A 13,081-nucleotide genomic window follows, 5' to 3' on the forward strand; every position below is an offset into this window, starting at 1 on the left:
TGAAATTTCACCGAAGCCTAAACTCTCCATTTTCACTGGTAGATTCTTACTCTTCACAACTTTGTTCATCAGATTAGACTTCATCCTACCTAGATCTGTAAATTGGTTAATTTTGGAGGGATTGCTATGGCGAGTTTAAAATAATAATAATAATAATAATAATAATTAAAAAAAAAAAAAAAGCATAAACACTTATTTCTGTTTTGAAACTTCTGTGCAGTGGATGATGCTTTTGCACAGACTGTCAAGGAAATATTTGGAGGAGAAGCAGACAAGAAAAATCTGGTGGATCCCTTTGTAGAAGTTTCCTTTGCTGGAAAAAAGGTAATTGAGTAAATACCTGAATCACTTTATGTTAGTCACAGTCCTGAGAACAGAATTTATATGCCAATATACATTTTTAAGCTTACTTAAATTATGGAAATAAAGAAGTATTAGCCCTAAAGTTCACTTATTAGAATGAGAACAAACTTACGAGGTATAGTAGAATGGGTGCAAAGTTGTTGACTAAGAAAAGGAATGTATGATTAAATGCTAGGAAATTATGCATGCCAGATTTCTTACCTACTGGTTGTTCCTGATCAGTTTTTGTAACTGATGGTGCAGATTTTTCTGGACAGATTAACAGCATTTGTGCATTTTGTGACTAATACGCTCCTCACAATACCAAATTTGAGCTGAAGCCTAATTGCACAGCCTATATTCATAGCTAGACATTCTTCAAGAGGAAAAATGTCAGTCCTTTATTATGTTATATAATCAGGTCAACACCCCCAGTAAACATAGAGAATCTTCAGCAGACATTACCAATAATTAGTATAGTCTTTCCCATAGAGTATATTCCTCATTCTCTCTAAAATCTACATTGAATAATCTGGAATCAAGTCATTCCTATGTCTTACTTCTCTGCTGTGATAACAGATCAGTACTAGTGTGAAAGCATCTTTCTTGTAGCTAGTGGAAATAACAAGCTTTTTTCTTTTTAAGACAACTCCAGCCTCAGGTTTAAACACAGTTTCAAAATTTTATTTTGCATCCAATAGCCATCAACATTGTATATGTAGGTCAGTTTAGCAGTATTTACCAAATGAAAGCTGATTGGAGCATAAACCTCTCAGCATTTAGTGTTTACTACTCCCTCACTAATTAGAATACGATTGATCCTAAATCATAGCTAGTATATGCTTTTCTGTTATATCTTTGATATGCTATGTATTTGATTTTTATTTTTTAGGTTTGCACAAACATAATTGAGAAAAATGCTAACCCAGAGTGGAACCAAATTATTTATCTTCAAGTCAAGGTCAGTTTTTTTCTCATTTCTTCAGAAAATTGGCATTCTTTTGTAATCTAGGGCATTAACATTACAGTATTGAAATAAGTAATGAGTTATTTTATTATCATTGCTTTTTTTCAGTTTCCTTCAATGTGTGAGAAAATAAAGCTTGCAGTTGTTGACTGGTGAGTTACGACTTAATCAAAGTACTAGACAACATAAATTATATTAAGTGAAGTCTGGTTCTGTAAGTATCAGGTGTTGTTGGAGTCTTAATCTACAAGAGTATATAAACAAGTGTTTAGGTAATTTTAATAATATGGTTTCTTTACAATAGGTGTGATTAGCATAATATGGGAATATTGTTACTTTTGTACAGTGAGCACTGAGCACTATTGCTAGTTAGGTGATAATGTAATGTTTCTAATACATGCACTTGTCATTTTTCTTTCTTAGTTTTGTGCCCACTAACTGGGTCACTAATGTTTTTAAAAATAATTAATTCTGTTATATTATCAAGTAAAATTTAGATGTCTGGTTCTGTAAACATTTGTCATGCTCATATCATCTTCCTATTCACGTATTGTTGAATGCTATTCAGAACATGAAGCATATTTTGAGTTCTGGTTTAGGTGGTTCAAATACTAGTAAGCCACAGAGTTGCTATTCTTCCTGTATATCTGATTGTACTTATTAAGCATAGGTCGGGGGAGAAGGCAGAATATATCACAGGGCTCTGGTTTGCACATTGCTGACTACTTGTACTCCTGAGAAGCAAATGATTTTTTTTCAACAGAGCAGCTTCTAGGTTGGTTACTGAAATTCTACCAGGTTTTTAAAGAGTTTTACAGTACTTCGCATGACTTCCTCATGATACAGCTCACTTTTGTAATTATCAATTAAATGCCTTCTGTTAGTAATATTAAAGCATTCCAAGTGATACAAAATGTGAATACACCATCTTGGAGTGCCTTTGGCTCGCTTCAGTGTAGGATGGCCAGTATTATGTTTAACTAAAATCTTTTTCTTTTTGTAGGGATCGTCTTACAAAAAATGATATAGTAGGAACAACATATTTAAGTCTCTCAAAAATTGCTTCATCTGGAGGAGAAGTTGAAGGTAACTGATTCAGCTATCTTCTCTTGTGGTATTAGGAATAGCAAGGGTCAGTGCTCCTAAGAAAGTCTAGTTTCCTGTAGTTTCTCAGTTCTGTGGCAACAAGATAGTTTATTTCCAGAGTTTTCAAAACAATGCACATGGAAAACACACAGTGGGACTTTACAAAATAGTAAAACATTTAAACCACATCATCATCAAATTGCAGTAACTACCTCAAAAATCAGTTTTACTTATGAAGATAATCAATCAATTAAATTTGCAAACCAGTTCTTTACCAACTTCAGAAAACCATGTGATCTCTGTGTCATTAGTGAGATGCATACATTTACTAAGATTCTTAATACAACATTTACAATCCAGAGTTACTGTTTCATAATCACTACTTCATCGGGTGATAACGGACAAGATTTTCTTGCCACCTTATAAGTTTGTCTGTGCTTTCTCTGGGAAGAGAACCCAAAAACAGCAGAATGTTCCTGAATAGTTAGTCTGCAGGAATGATCTAGAACCACCTGCACATTTCCTTTATACTGCTTTCAGATGTTGGGGGGGGGAGTTGGATCAGTCACTGCTTTGATCAGCAGCTTTATAGAAATTGGCACTGCCTCTCATCATATGAGTGCTCCACATAACTATTAAGTAGCCCTTGTTTTAGTAGCTTCAATGAACTAATGGAATGTCTGCAATACTATGATTGCAGAGAACTAGCTTACGTGCTTCAGTTTAGGTGACTAGATTTGTGATTCCATAAAGATTAAAAGGCAGAACTGATTAACTGCAAGAAAACAAATTTTGTTAGGCAGGATATGAAGTTCTTAATATGTTGACCTTGTTAGACTATAGCTTTTCAATAAAACAATTCTTTACAATGTTATAAGAAGCAGTTTTGTGCCAAGATTTTGGGAAACATTAAATTACACATTTCCTGTTATTTTTCTGTTCTAATACAATGTTGTGAACATTTTATTAATAATATCTTGGTGATCTACTTCTATAATCCCATCTTATTTTTATAGCAGAATCTCTCATACAACTGAGCCAGCTCCGTGACAATTATTGTGTTACTTAGCCAGAAAAAAAATTGCGTTGTCATTTTAATATACATAGTGTGGCATATTAGGTGTCTATACAATATGATAAAGTACAGACTTACACAGACTTTACATTTATTTATTTGCATACTTAGTGCTTGTAGAACACTGACGGAAAACTATTTCCACAATAAGGATCTAAATTACTGTTTTTTCTGTTGTGCTTATGAAACACATATGATACATTCATGTTGTCTGAAAACAGACTAGTTTGTCCTTGAGTTGGTAGCTATGTCAGGAGTTTAAAAACAAAAGGAGTGGTTCCAGTTCTGCAGTGACTTGAGCAAGTATTTAATTATCTTATCAGATGGAATTGTATTTTCAGTCAGATAACCTCAGGCTTATAATTCATCCCCCTTCAAAGTATTTGCTGTTGAAAGTACAGCTTTGTGCAAACATTGTTTTCGTGTATCCCATACACAATCAGAGGCAAAAGCAAAGGTTATAGAAAAAGGCAATGGGAAGTTAAAGATAGAAAGGCTGGGCTGTTGGGGAAAATTCAGTTGTGGAGAAATCACTTGTGCTACTCACAGGAATATGCAACTTGAACTGCTGCTGAGTCATACCTTGCTTATCAATCTAAGTAGATTCTCTCTCTGTTGAAGTACTGACATTGGAATGGCCATTTCTGTGTAAAATGACAGTTGGTAGTCTTTCCAGGAGATCACTGCTTGAAGCCTGTTCTAGCTTCTAAGGGACTGGGAAACTGAGCTAGTCTTCAGTAAATAAGGACATCCTAATGGGCTATGAAATGTAGTGGTTTTCTTAATTTTTTTTATAATTGGAGAGGGGGACTGTACAAATCTGAAACAGGCAACAAAACAGTTATCTCTCGGGTTAGCTATATGCTGTATGCTTTTTTCTTTTTTTTTTTTTTCTTGGGAATTTGTACAAAAAACCTTTGTTACTGTAATCATGAAACAAAATTCTAGCCCACTTGAGTTTTATTTTTTCTCAGGCCTTTAGCTGTATTTTTAAAGCAGGTGGCTTTTTGTTTTATTTATTTTTAAATGCTATTGTCCCCTGTCACATAACATCTTCTCTTTTTATACTATAGAATTTTCATCTTCGGGAACTGGGGCTTCATCATATGAAGGTTTATATCTTGGTCTGTTACTGCTTTTTCTTTCTGTTGCCCAAACAGAAGTATTGCTTGAGACAATGCATCATCTTAAAATATATATATGTGTGTGTATATATATATATATATATTTATTTAATTGTGTGAAGGACTTCACAATTGTTATTAGAAAGTATCAAACACTGCTAACTTTATAAAACAGTTTTGGCATTGGAACTGGTTTGAAAATATTTCTGTTTGGCTGGTGCTTCAGGCTGTGTTTTAGAGTTGACTATGCAGTCTCTTCAATTTTAAAGTGCTCTAACAATGGCTTGCAATTTTTAACATAGCTGTGAGATCAAAACTATGTTTCCAGCTTCAGAGCCGTACAGAAGTAAATAACTGCATAAAATAATTAGTGCTTGCTTTGTTTATGCTTAGATAGCTGCATGAGTTTGAAAAAATGAAATCTGATTCTGTAACAACCTGTGCAGAGGTGGCTTGATGTAACTTTATAGGTTAACATCCAGTTTTGAAAGATTTTGTGTTAAATATTGATGTAGTGAGAAGAAAATAAAGTTGGAGTACAGTTCAAAGGTAACAAGCACATTCATTCACACAGATACTTTGTTTATAATTTTTCTTTTGTAATAAAGTAATTTTAAATTGAAGGCTGAAGTAGTGTTTTGAAATTGCTTTCTGTAATATGTGACCATAAGCTTTCTAAATGTCAATAAATAAATAAATAAAAAGAGCAAAAGAATGCAAGATAGAGAAGTGCAAATCTTTATTTCATATTTTGCAGATTTTAAATGTCTTTGTTGACAGAAAAGTATCAATATCAAGACATTACATTAATTTTTATTACTAATTTCTGTCACTTATTAGTCGCTGTGGCAATCATAGAAGGCATAACCCTTTATTTTCACCTTCTTACCTCAGCTATCCTTTGCTGTGATAAATGTGTCATTCATTGTGCTGCAGATTATTCTAAGTGATTTATGTTGCAAAGTTTAGAACCTGACTCTGATATGTTTTACACCGGGATCATTTAAACAAGATGAGGGTTAGGAAACAGCAAGAAATGGATTATAGAACCTTTCCTGTTTGGTCATAACTATGCAGTACTTTTTCTTAGTTGTGGAATAAAAATAGGATATAAAGTGGAGCTTATTGTTATAGTAATTAACTGAGAATTAACTGAGTTTGCAAACTGTCAATCTTGCATGAATTCTAACTTATTTAAAAGGTAGTTTGTGCAGTGTTCTGCACTGTAGCAGTTAAAGAGTCTGCAGTAGTCTGTGTTTTACCATGAAGTATAATCACAGAAAAAATATACTACATTAGAAACAGTAGGATTAATTTTGCTAAATACTAGATTTTTGTGATATGGCTTGTATCTTTATTGTAGCTGTTTAGCGAGAACAGTAATGACCTGTGCACTTAAGTGAATGCAAATTTCATGTTACTCAGTTTCATTTATTTCTATAAAAGATGTTTTTCCATTAACATAAGAGTATATTACTCTTTCATATTAATGAAGACCTGATATTCGGATTGGGGCAGAAGTTCTGTTTATTCTGTGGGGTTTTTTACTGTATGAAGTAGTATATTGTAAATACTGTACAAGAACAGAGGAAGTTAGGAAGAAATTACAGTAATTGATATAACTACTTTAAATTCATATTGCATACCCAGAAATAGTGTTCTTATTACACTAATAACTAATACCAACTAACATCTAACATTTGTTCTGTTGGATTTCAAAGTAATGGTGATTGCTTTTCTGGATCTGAATTATTAACAAAACTAAAATGTTGATGTTTTCCTGTTAGCAAACACTGGAGAAACGGAAGTTGGCTTTTTACCAACATTTGGGCCTTGTTACCTAAACTTTTATGGAAGTCCAAGAGAATACACTGGATTCCCAGATCCATACGATGAATTAAACTTTGGAAAGGTCAGTTTCTTTATTCATTGTTTTCAATAAAAAGATTAAACCCAATTGTTTTTAATTAACAAATTCATTCATTTTAATGTTTGTTTCACATTATGCTACCTTTGGTGTTTCTTTTTGAATAACGATTTGGATTTATGATTAGCAAGGTAGTATGATATAATATTATGTTTTGTTATGTATTTTTTGAAGGAGCAGCAGTGGTTTTGGTAATTTTCACTATCTGCACCTCTACATGCATTTATTCTTATCTCACTTTTTTTCTTATAAAAAATATTTTTTCATATATTTTTTTTGCTTCCGGTATTCATTAATCCTAACTTGTTTATTTCATTTGTTCAAATACATATTTGCATACCCCTGCAGAAGCTTTGAGAACACTTAAGTGAAGCTAGAAGCATGTACAGCTAAAGAAAGATTATGTTATTTTAGGAGAAAGGTATAAAACTGGATTAAATGTCTTATTATTTTACAGGGAGAAGGAGTTGCTTACAGAGGGAGAATTCTGGTTGAGCTATCAACAGTACTTGAAAGCAAATCTGTTAATAAAAAGTTAGACATGATTCCTAATGATGACATACTGGTTGTTGAGGTAAATTCTTGTTTTACTGTTACTGTTGGTAATGGAGATGTGCCTTGTCAGGTTAGTTTTGGAGAATGGTTTGACTTAAAAATTGAAGCAGTTGAGTTGAATCTTAGAATTAAGAGGTGCTTTTTTATGGTGTGGTTACAAAAATGTCAGACCCTGGCAGCATGACATGTTAAGACATTTTTATAATCTCAAACAGTAATTTTTTATGCGACAGATACAGACTTTTGGTGCATCTCAGAAACTAGCAAAAATATCAAAATAATTATTTCCATTGAAAAAAATATTACCGTTTTATGTGATAGTGGATTCTATTTTAGAATCATGTCAATACAACTTCCAAGGTTCTTGTTGTAGAAATACCAGCGCAGACGAAAGTTCTGCTTGGCTGCTGTGTTTCATTCTGCTACCATGCTGCAAGACACTGGCGAGCCTATCCAGTTTGAAGTTAGCATTGGTAACTATGGCAACAAGTTTGATACTACCTGTAAACCTTTGGCATCAACAACTCAGTACAGTCGTGCTGTTTTTGACGGTAAGTATGCTGCTGGTATGGGGATAAAGCCATGTAAAGGTCTCCTTTGAAGGTGCAAGGTGTTTATTCTCTGGCTTTGGAATGACAGTTCTTACCCCAGTAAAAATTACCGAAAATGTGTCTGAAAATAATGTTTGGTTCCTCATCACCTTTGATGAAAAGTTACATTTTGTTAATAAACACTGCAAAGCCTACTGATGGTATTAAAGGATTTTTTGTAGAATTCAGTGAGATCTTTGACTATGCACTAGATGTGGACAAGAAAACTAGCAAGAAAACAAATCACAGTATTTTACAGGTATCTAAAAGCTAGGGATTAAGATGGGAAAAATACCATCAGAACATCTGATATAAAAAATAATAAAAACTTATTTTTTTTAACCAAGGGTCTGGAAGCCTAGAAGAATACAACCTACCCAGATCAGAAAAAAAAATATGCTTTGCCTTTAAGTTTTGTTTTATTAAATGCAAACAGCAGGAATTATTTTTTCTGCCTATGAAATGAAGTGATCAGTTTTACTCTGGTAAAATGATTATTTGAACAATTTATTTCAGAGAAACACATCAGTTTTCTATCAACGTCAGTAAGTTACTGGATAGAATAATGAACATATTAACAGATGATTTAATGATTTAAAATATCCCCTGGATTTTGAAACACTTTGAGGTAAAAGCTTAACATTCAGCAGATGTTCTGTTGGCTGAAAAATTTATATCCTTCGATAAGTTTGGACTAGCACGTGCATTCATCGTGAATTATAGTGCATAAGAGCAACTTGTACAATGTACAGTATGTGTCCCTGCCATGAGTTCTAACATACAGATGTTTCACACCAGGTAATTATTATTACTATTTGCCATGGGCGAACACAAAGCCAGTGGTAACGCTGACTTCCTTTTGGGAGGACATAAGCCATAGATTAGACCCGGTGAATGTAATCCTAAATATGGTTGAAAGACTGGTAAGTAACTCTTTTTGCTGATATGGTTTTCTGTTGTTGTTTTTGTTGTTGTTGTTTGTTTGTTTGTTTTTAAAGAAAAAAACAGGTATAATCAAAAGCGACATTTTGAGCAAATTGTGGAAATTTTTTTTAATTCCTTTTTTCCTATTCAAAATTAAACATAGAACAGTGTCACAAATGGAACTTCTAATCATAGTTATGTATTCTGACAAGGACCAAGGCTCTCATGCTTGAATATGCAGGAAATTCCCACAGGTAGGAAGTCGTCTTAGTTAGGGACGTGTTAAGTTCATGGAACTGTAATTGATTTGGAAGTTAGGTGCAACATTATATGGTGTTAAATAAAGTGTGAAAGAATATACAGAGTCCTCTTAAATGTGTATCATGTTTGAACATCTTAGTCTTTTTTGATTTGGGATTTATACATACAAATAAGTGAGATCAAATAAAGTCTTAAAAGTTGAGTTGACTATAATATCATGATGGAAGATTGTAAGTATAAATCCTTTCATTTTAAATTCCACAGCAATCCAACTTAACCACCTTAAAATCAGGAATGCAGGCTAAAATTTCTGAAAACCGATTAGCTGAGATGTGGTTGAAGCTGATTGATGAACTTACAGAAGATACAAGGTAAAAGTACCTTGTTCTTTTTTATCTGCTGCCTTATCATTCTAGGCCTGCTTGGAATCTTCTCTGTTGCCTTTGCTAAGTCAGAAAGCAAATTCTAAGGACTGTAAAACTGATTACTGCTATGAACTGACCCGAAAACTGCAATTCCAAGTCTCTGAAAGTAGTAAAGCAGCACAGATATTGCCAGTGAAGTCATCTGTCTAGTTTTATCATTCTCTATTCTTAGTCACTGACAGTCATAAAACAGCATGTCTTGAAAGAAAAAAAAATAAGAGTTACTTTGCAAATGTGAAACTGTGGCGCTCTGCTGTCTTTCTGTCACCATTCCTTCTTTAGAATTCCTCATGTACGTTTTGTTTACTAAATTTCAAAGTTATTTGTGAAACTGAAGAAAGAAGAAATTTCATTATTTTCTGGTGAGCACAGAACAAAAAATATAAAAGCAGTTTAGAGCTTAAGGGCCATAAAGATGATGTTTTTGAGGGATCCTTTAGTCAACATGTCTCTATGTATGGGAGTGGTCTGAGAAGGCAATAGGAGTTGCCACTTAGGGTTTAAAAGGAGGGAGGAAGGAATTGTATGAGAAAAGGAAAGGAAAAATGAGAGAATGGTTATTATTCATTAGAGAAAATAACAGAAAACATGAAATGAGAGAACTAATTTATCAAGCTGAAGACCCAAAATAAAAATGAACATAGGAAAAAGCAAATGCAATGGAAGACGATATACATAAGCAAATAATTTTATTATAGAAAGCTTATGTCAAAATATAAACTAGTAACTTTATAGAATGCATGCTTTCATACAGAAAAATCAGAGAAAGAATTGACATACTTTAGGAAAGTAAAATGTGAAGGGCAAACTATTGTTGCATGAAGCCATCCAGAGAATAAAAGAACTCGAGGCCTTGTATCAGTTATAACAAGCCATCCTCTGACATATCTGCACTGTTATTCAGGCTATTATTTTATTATATAGCATTAGCACCCAGATATATCAATCACATCACATTAGCTTCCTATAGTTTGCAAGATACAATGCCCTCTATGGTGTTTTCAGGAAATACATGAAAGCTGTCCCAAAGGTATAATACCCTGGGTTGAATTCATGAAACACTTTCTTTTGTCATGTTAAAGTTTTAAATAGAGTAGAAGTTTAAATGGTGCACTGAAAACTCTTTCAAACCTGGAATGTGATGACTTTCTGGAAGTTCTGACCTGGTACATTTGAATCAAGTGTAAATACTTTAACCCAGGGCAGGCAGCATTTGCATTCAGATTAGCAGAACTAACTATACTGGTAAGTGCAACAGCCAGTAATAAGGTTTTCCGGAGTCAGAGTCGGAAATACATGGCTTGTTATTAAAACTAGGTCAAAGGAGTATCATCCTTTCTAAACTTGGCAGTGTCTCTGGATTTTTTAAATTATTTTTTACTCGTCATATTAGAGACCTTTTAATGAAATCTGTTGAAGAAATACAGTCATTGGTCTTTGAAAAGCTGCCTTTTCATCAAACTACCTCAAAAAAAAAAAAAAAAAAAAAAAGAAACATGAAACACACACACACACAAAAAAAAAGCTTTTTAGCTTTTTCTTTTTTTTTCCTGGGCCCTACTACAATGCTATACTATTTCCTGATTCCATTAAACAGTGTACTCTGCCCTCTAGTGACTGAAAGTTCTGTGTCATGGATTTGTTTCAAGAGTTTTTCCATGTTTTGTTGCCAAAGAGTTAGATAGCTCTCATAGTCATAAATACAACTTGTATTTTTATATTGGATTTCTGAGAATTTACATTTCAGTGAAAGAAAAGATCCTAATCTTGGTCTGAGGGAACTCATTGAGGTGTACGTTCTGAGACAATTTTCTGATTTGCATATACAGGGAAATGGATTTTGTTTGATTTGGTTAGCAAAAAGTACATTAAAGCATAAACCTCAAGCTATTTTATATTCATGCTTCCTAGCACAGCATTTCTTACATTTCTTACTGTAAATGCTTTCTCAGTTGGAAATCTCTGCAGAAATAGATGCAGAGACATTTCTAATTTTGGTGGTTTTCAATCAAAGAAAATAGTAGCACTCAATCTCTTGCTGCTTTATGCATGTCTACATTTAATGTATGGCTAAATAAAATCCACTTAGATTATTAACCACAACAATAATTTTTTCTTTTTAGTAAACCATTTCCCCTTATAGAAGGCAAATCTAATATTACAGTCCTTGACACTCAGATAGAAAAACTGCGCCTGAAGTCTCTCAAACAGATTGCAGAAGCAGCAACAAGGATGAGAAATGAAGCTACTGATGTGAAAGCCACTCTGACAGAAATTGAGGATTGGTTGGATAAATTACTTCAACTGAGTGAAGAGGTTAGTACTATACAGTACTATTCAGGTAGTTTAGAAGTAGCCATCCAACACAAACTGGTGTGATGTTCAGTGCTGATCAAACAATATCCCCCCTATTTAGAACAGAAAATTTAGATGCTGTGAAAGTAAATATGTGTGCCTCTGTTACTTGAACGTATTGTTCTAGGTTGTTATCTGACTTCACTGAGAACGTAAGTTGGGAAATAACCACTGACTTGTAGAATTAGAATAGACTCTTACCTGTACAAGGTGGCAGTATTTTGCCCTTTATTTTCCTCCAGATTTTCAAGTCACCTTGCTGGTTTGGGAACTGTAGGATATATGTAGTAATTCTGCAGCTCATAACTTCTAACAGAGTTTTTTGAATTTTCAGTAATGTCTTAAGTTTTAAACATCTGCATTTTTTTTTAATTATCTCTAATAATTGGCTTCAATGACATTATAGAAATATTGTGCTTTTTTCTTTGTCATTTCTGCTTTGTTTATTTATTTATTTATTTATTTATTTATTTTTATTAATACAAAACCAAAAACTTCATTTGGAAGGCAGTGTACAGAGGTGTGGACAAAGCTGCAAAAAAAAAAAAAAAGTAGCATTTGTTTGCTGCTAAAAGTCTTAAGATGATCTACCCTTAGCGTGCAAGCATTACAAGCATTTAAATGTGTACCACATCAAACCAAATTTTTAGGAATTGGAATCAGTCACTGTAATCACTGTAAATGAATTGGGTTACAGCATATTTCTAGATAAAATCTCAAAAGATGTAGGAAACAAATCTCTCAACAAGAGCACCTTGTTTTCCAGCAATCTTAACGGTATTTTCAATGATTGTTCCAGAACTATGAATTGTATTGCTTACAAAGTAAAACAGTTTCCTCCATTTATCATTAAACATTAACATAATGTTTATTAACATAAACATTATCGTGTTTATTATTGATTCTTACATGGGAGATCCGTTTGACCATAACTAGCCTACGTTGCTGTTGTCTAAGCATTAGGTTAGTTTAACTTCCTACTAATTACCAACTTTTACTTTCTTTTCCACGCAAATAATCCACAGCCACAAAACAGTATGCCTGATGTAATCATATGGATGATCCGAGGGGAGAAAAGACTGGCGTATGCTCGTGTTCCTGCACACCAAGTGCTGTATTCCACCACAAGCCCTGAATCATCTGGTAAATATTGTGGAAAGACCCAAACAATCTTCTTAAAGGTACTTTTCCCCTCCCCTCCCCCCCCCCCCCCCCCCCAAAAAAAAAAAAAAATCATTTTGTAACTTTAGCTCCCTAAACTGCAATGTTGTGCATGGAACATGCAAGCAAATTCCAAACAATGAGGTGTCAACATTCTGAGCAGATAAAAGCCAAATGCATATAGTTTCTTCAACAAATCACAGAAATTGTAATGTAAACTTTGTCATAAGCCAGAATTAGAACAGTCATTAGCCCCTGTGATGCTTTTTTGGAGAAGCTCAGAATTTTG

At 33.5% G+C, this 13,081-nt stretch overlaps 1 protein-coding gene across 11 annotated transcripts in view; it reads left to right on the forward strand.

Annotated features, from left to right (window-relative positions):
* The window catches only part of MYOF (myoferlin), a 70,307-nt gene that overhangs the window by 29,560 nt on the left and 27,666 nt on the right, over positions 1-13,081 (forward strand). For 5 of the 11 annotated variants that reach the window (XM_068688044.1, XM_068688048.1, XM_068688045.1 and 2 more), the window contains 12 exons: positions 221-324; positions 1,235-1,303; positions 1,418-1,461; positions 2,313-2,395; positions 4,544-4,594; positions 6,382-6,506; positions 6,979-7,095; positions 7,450-7,627; positions 8,465-8,589; positions 9,116-9,222; positions 11,400-11,592; positions 12,657-12,812. In XM_068688044.1, the coding sequence (XP_068544145.1) occupies positions 221-324; positions 1,235-1,303; positions 1,418-1,461; positions 2,313-2,395; positions 4,544-4,594; positions 6,382-6,506; positions 6,979-7,095; positions 7,450-7,627; positions 8,465-8,589; positions 9,116-9,222; positions 11,400-11,592; positions 12,657-12,812 (1,352 nt within the window). The remainder of the gene's footprint in view (positions 1-220; positions 325-1,234; positions 1,304-1,417; positions 1,462-2,312; positions 2,396-4,543; positions 4,595-6,381; positions 6,507-6,978; positions 7,096-7,449; positions 7,628-8,464; positions 8,590-9,115; positions 9,223-11,399; positions 11,593-12,656; positions 12,813-13,081) is intronic. The other 6 variants (XM_068688047.1, XM_068688051.1, XM_068688050.1 and 3 more) reach the window with 2 other exon arrangements.

Source organism: Anas acuta, chromosome 7, assembly GCF_963932015.1.
Source record: "Anas acuta chromosome 7, bAnaAcu1.1, whole genome shotgun sequence".
Classification (NCBI taxonomy): Eukaryota; Metazoa; Chordata; class Aves; order Anseriformes; family Anatidae; genus Anas; species Anas acuta.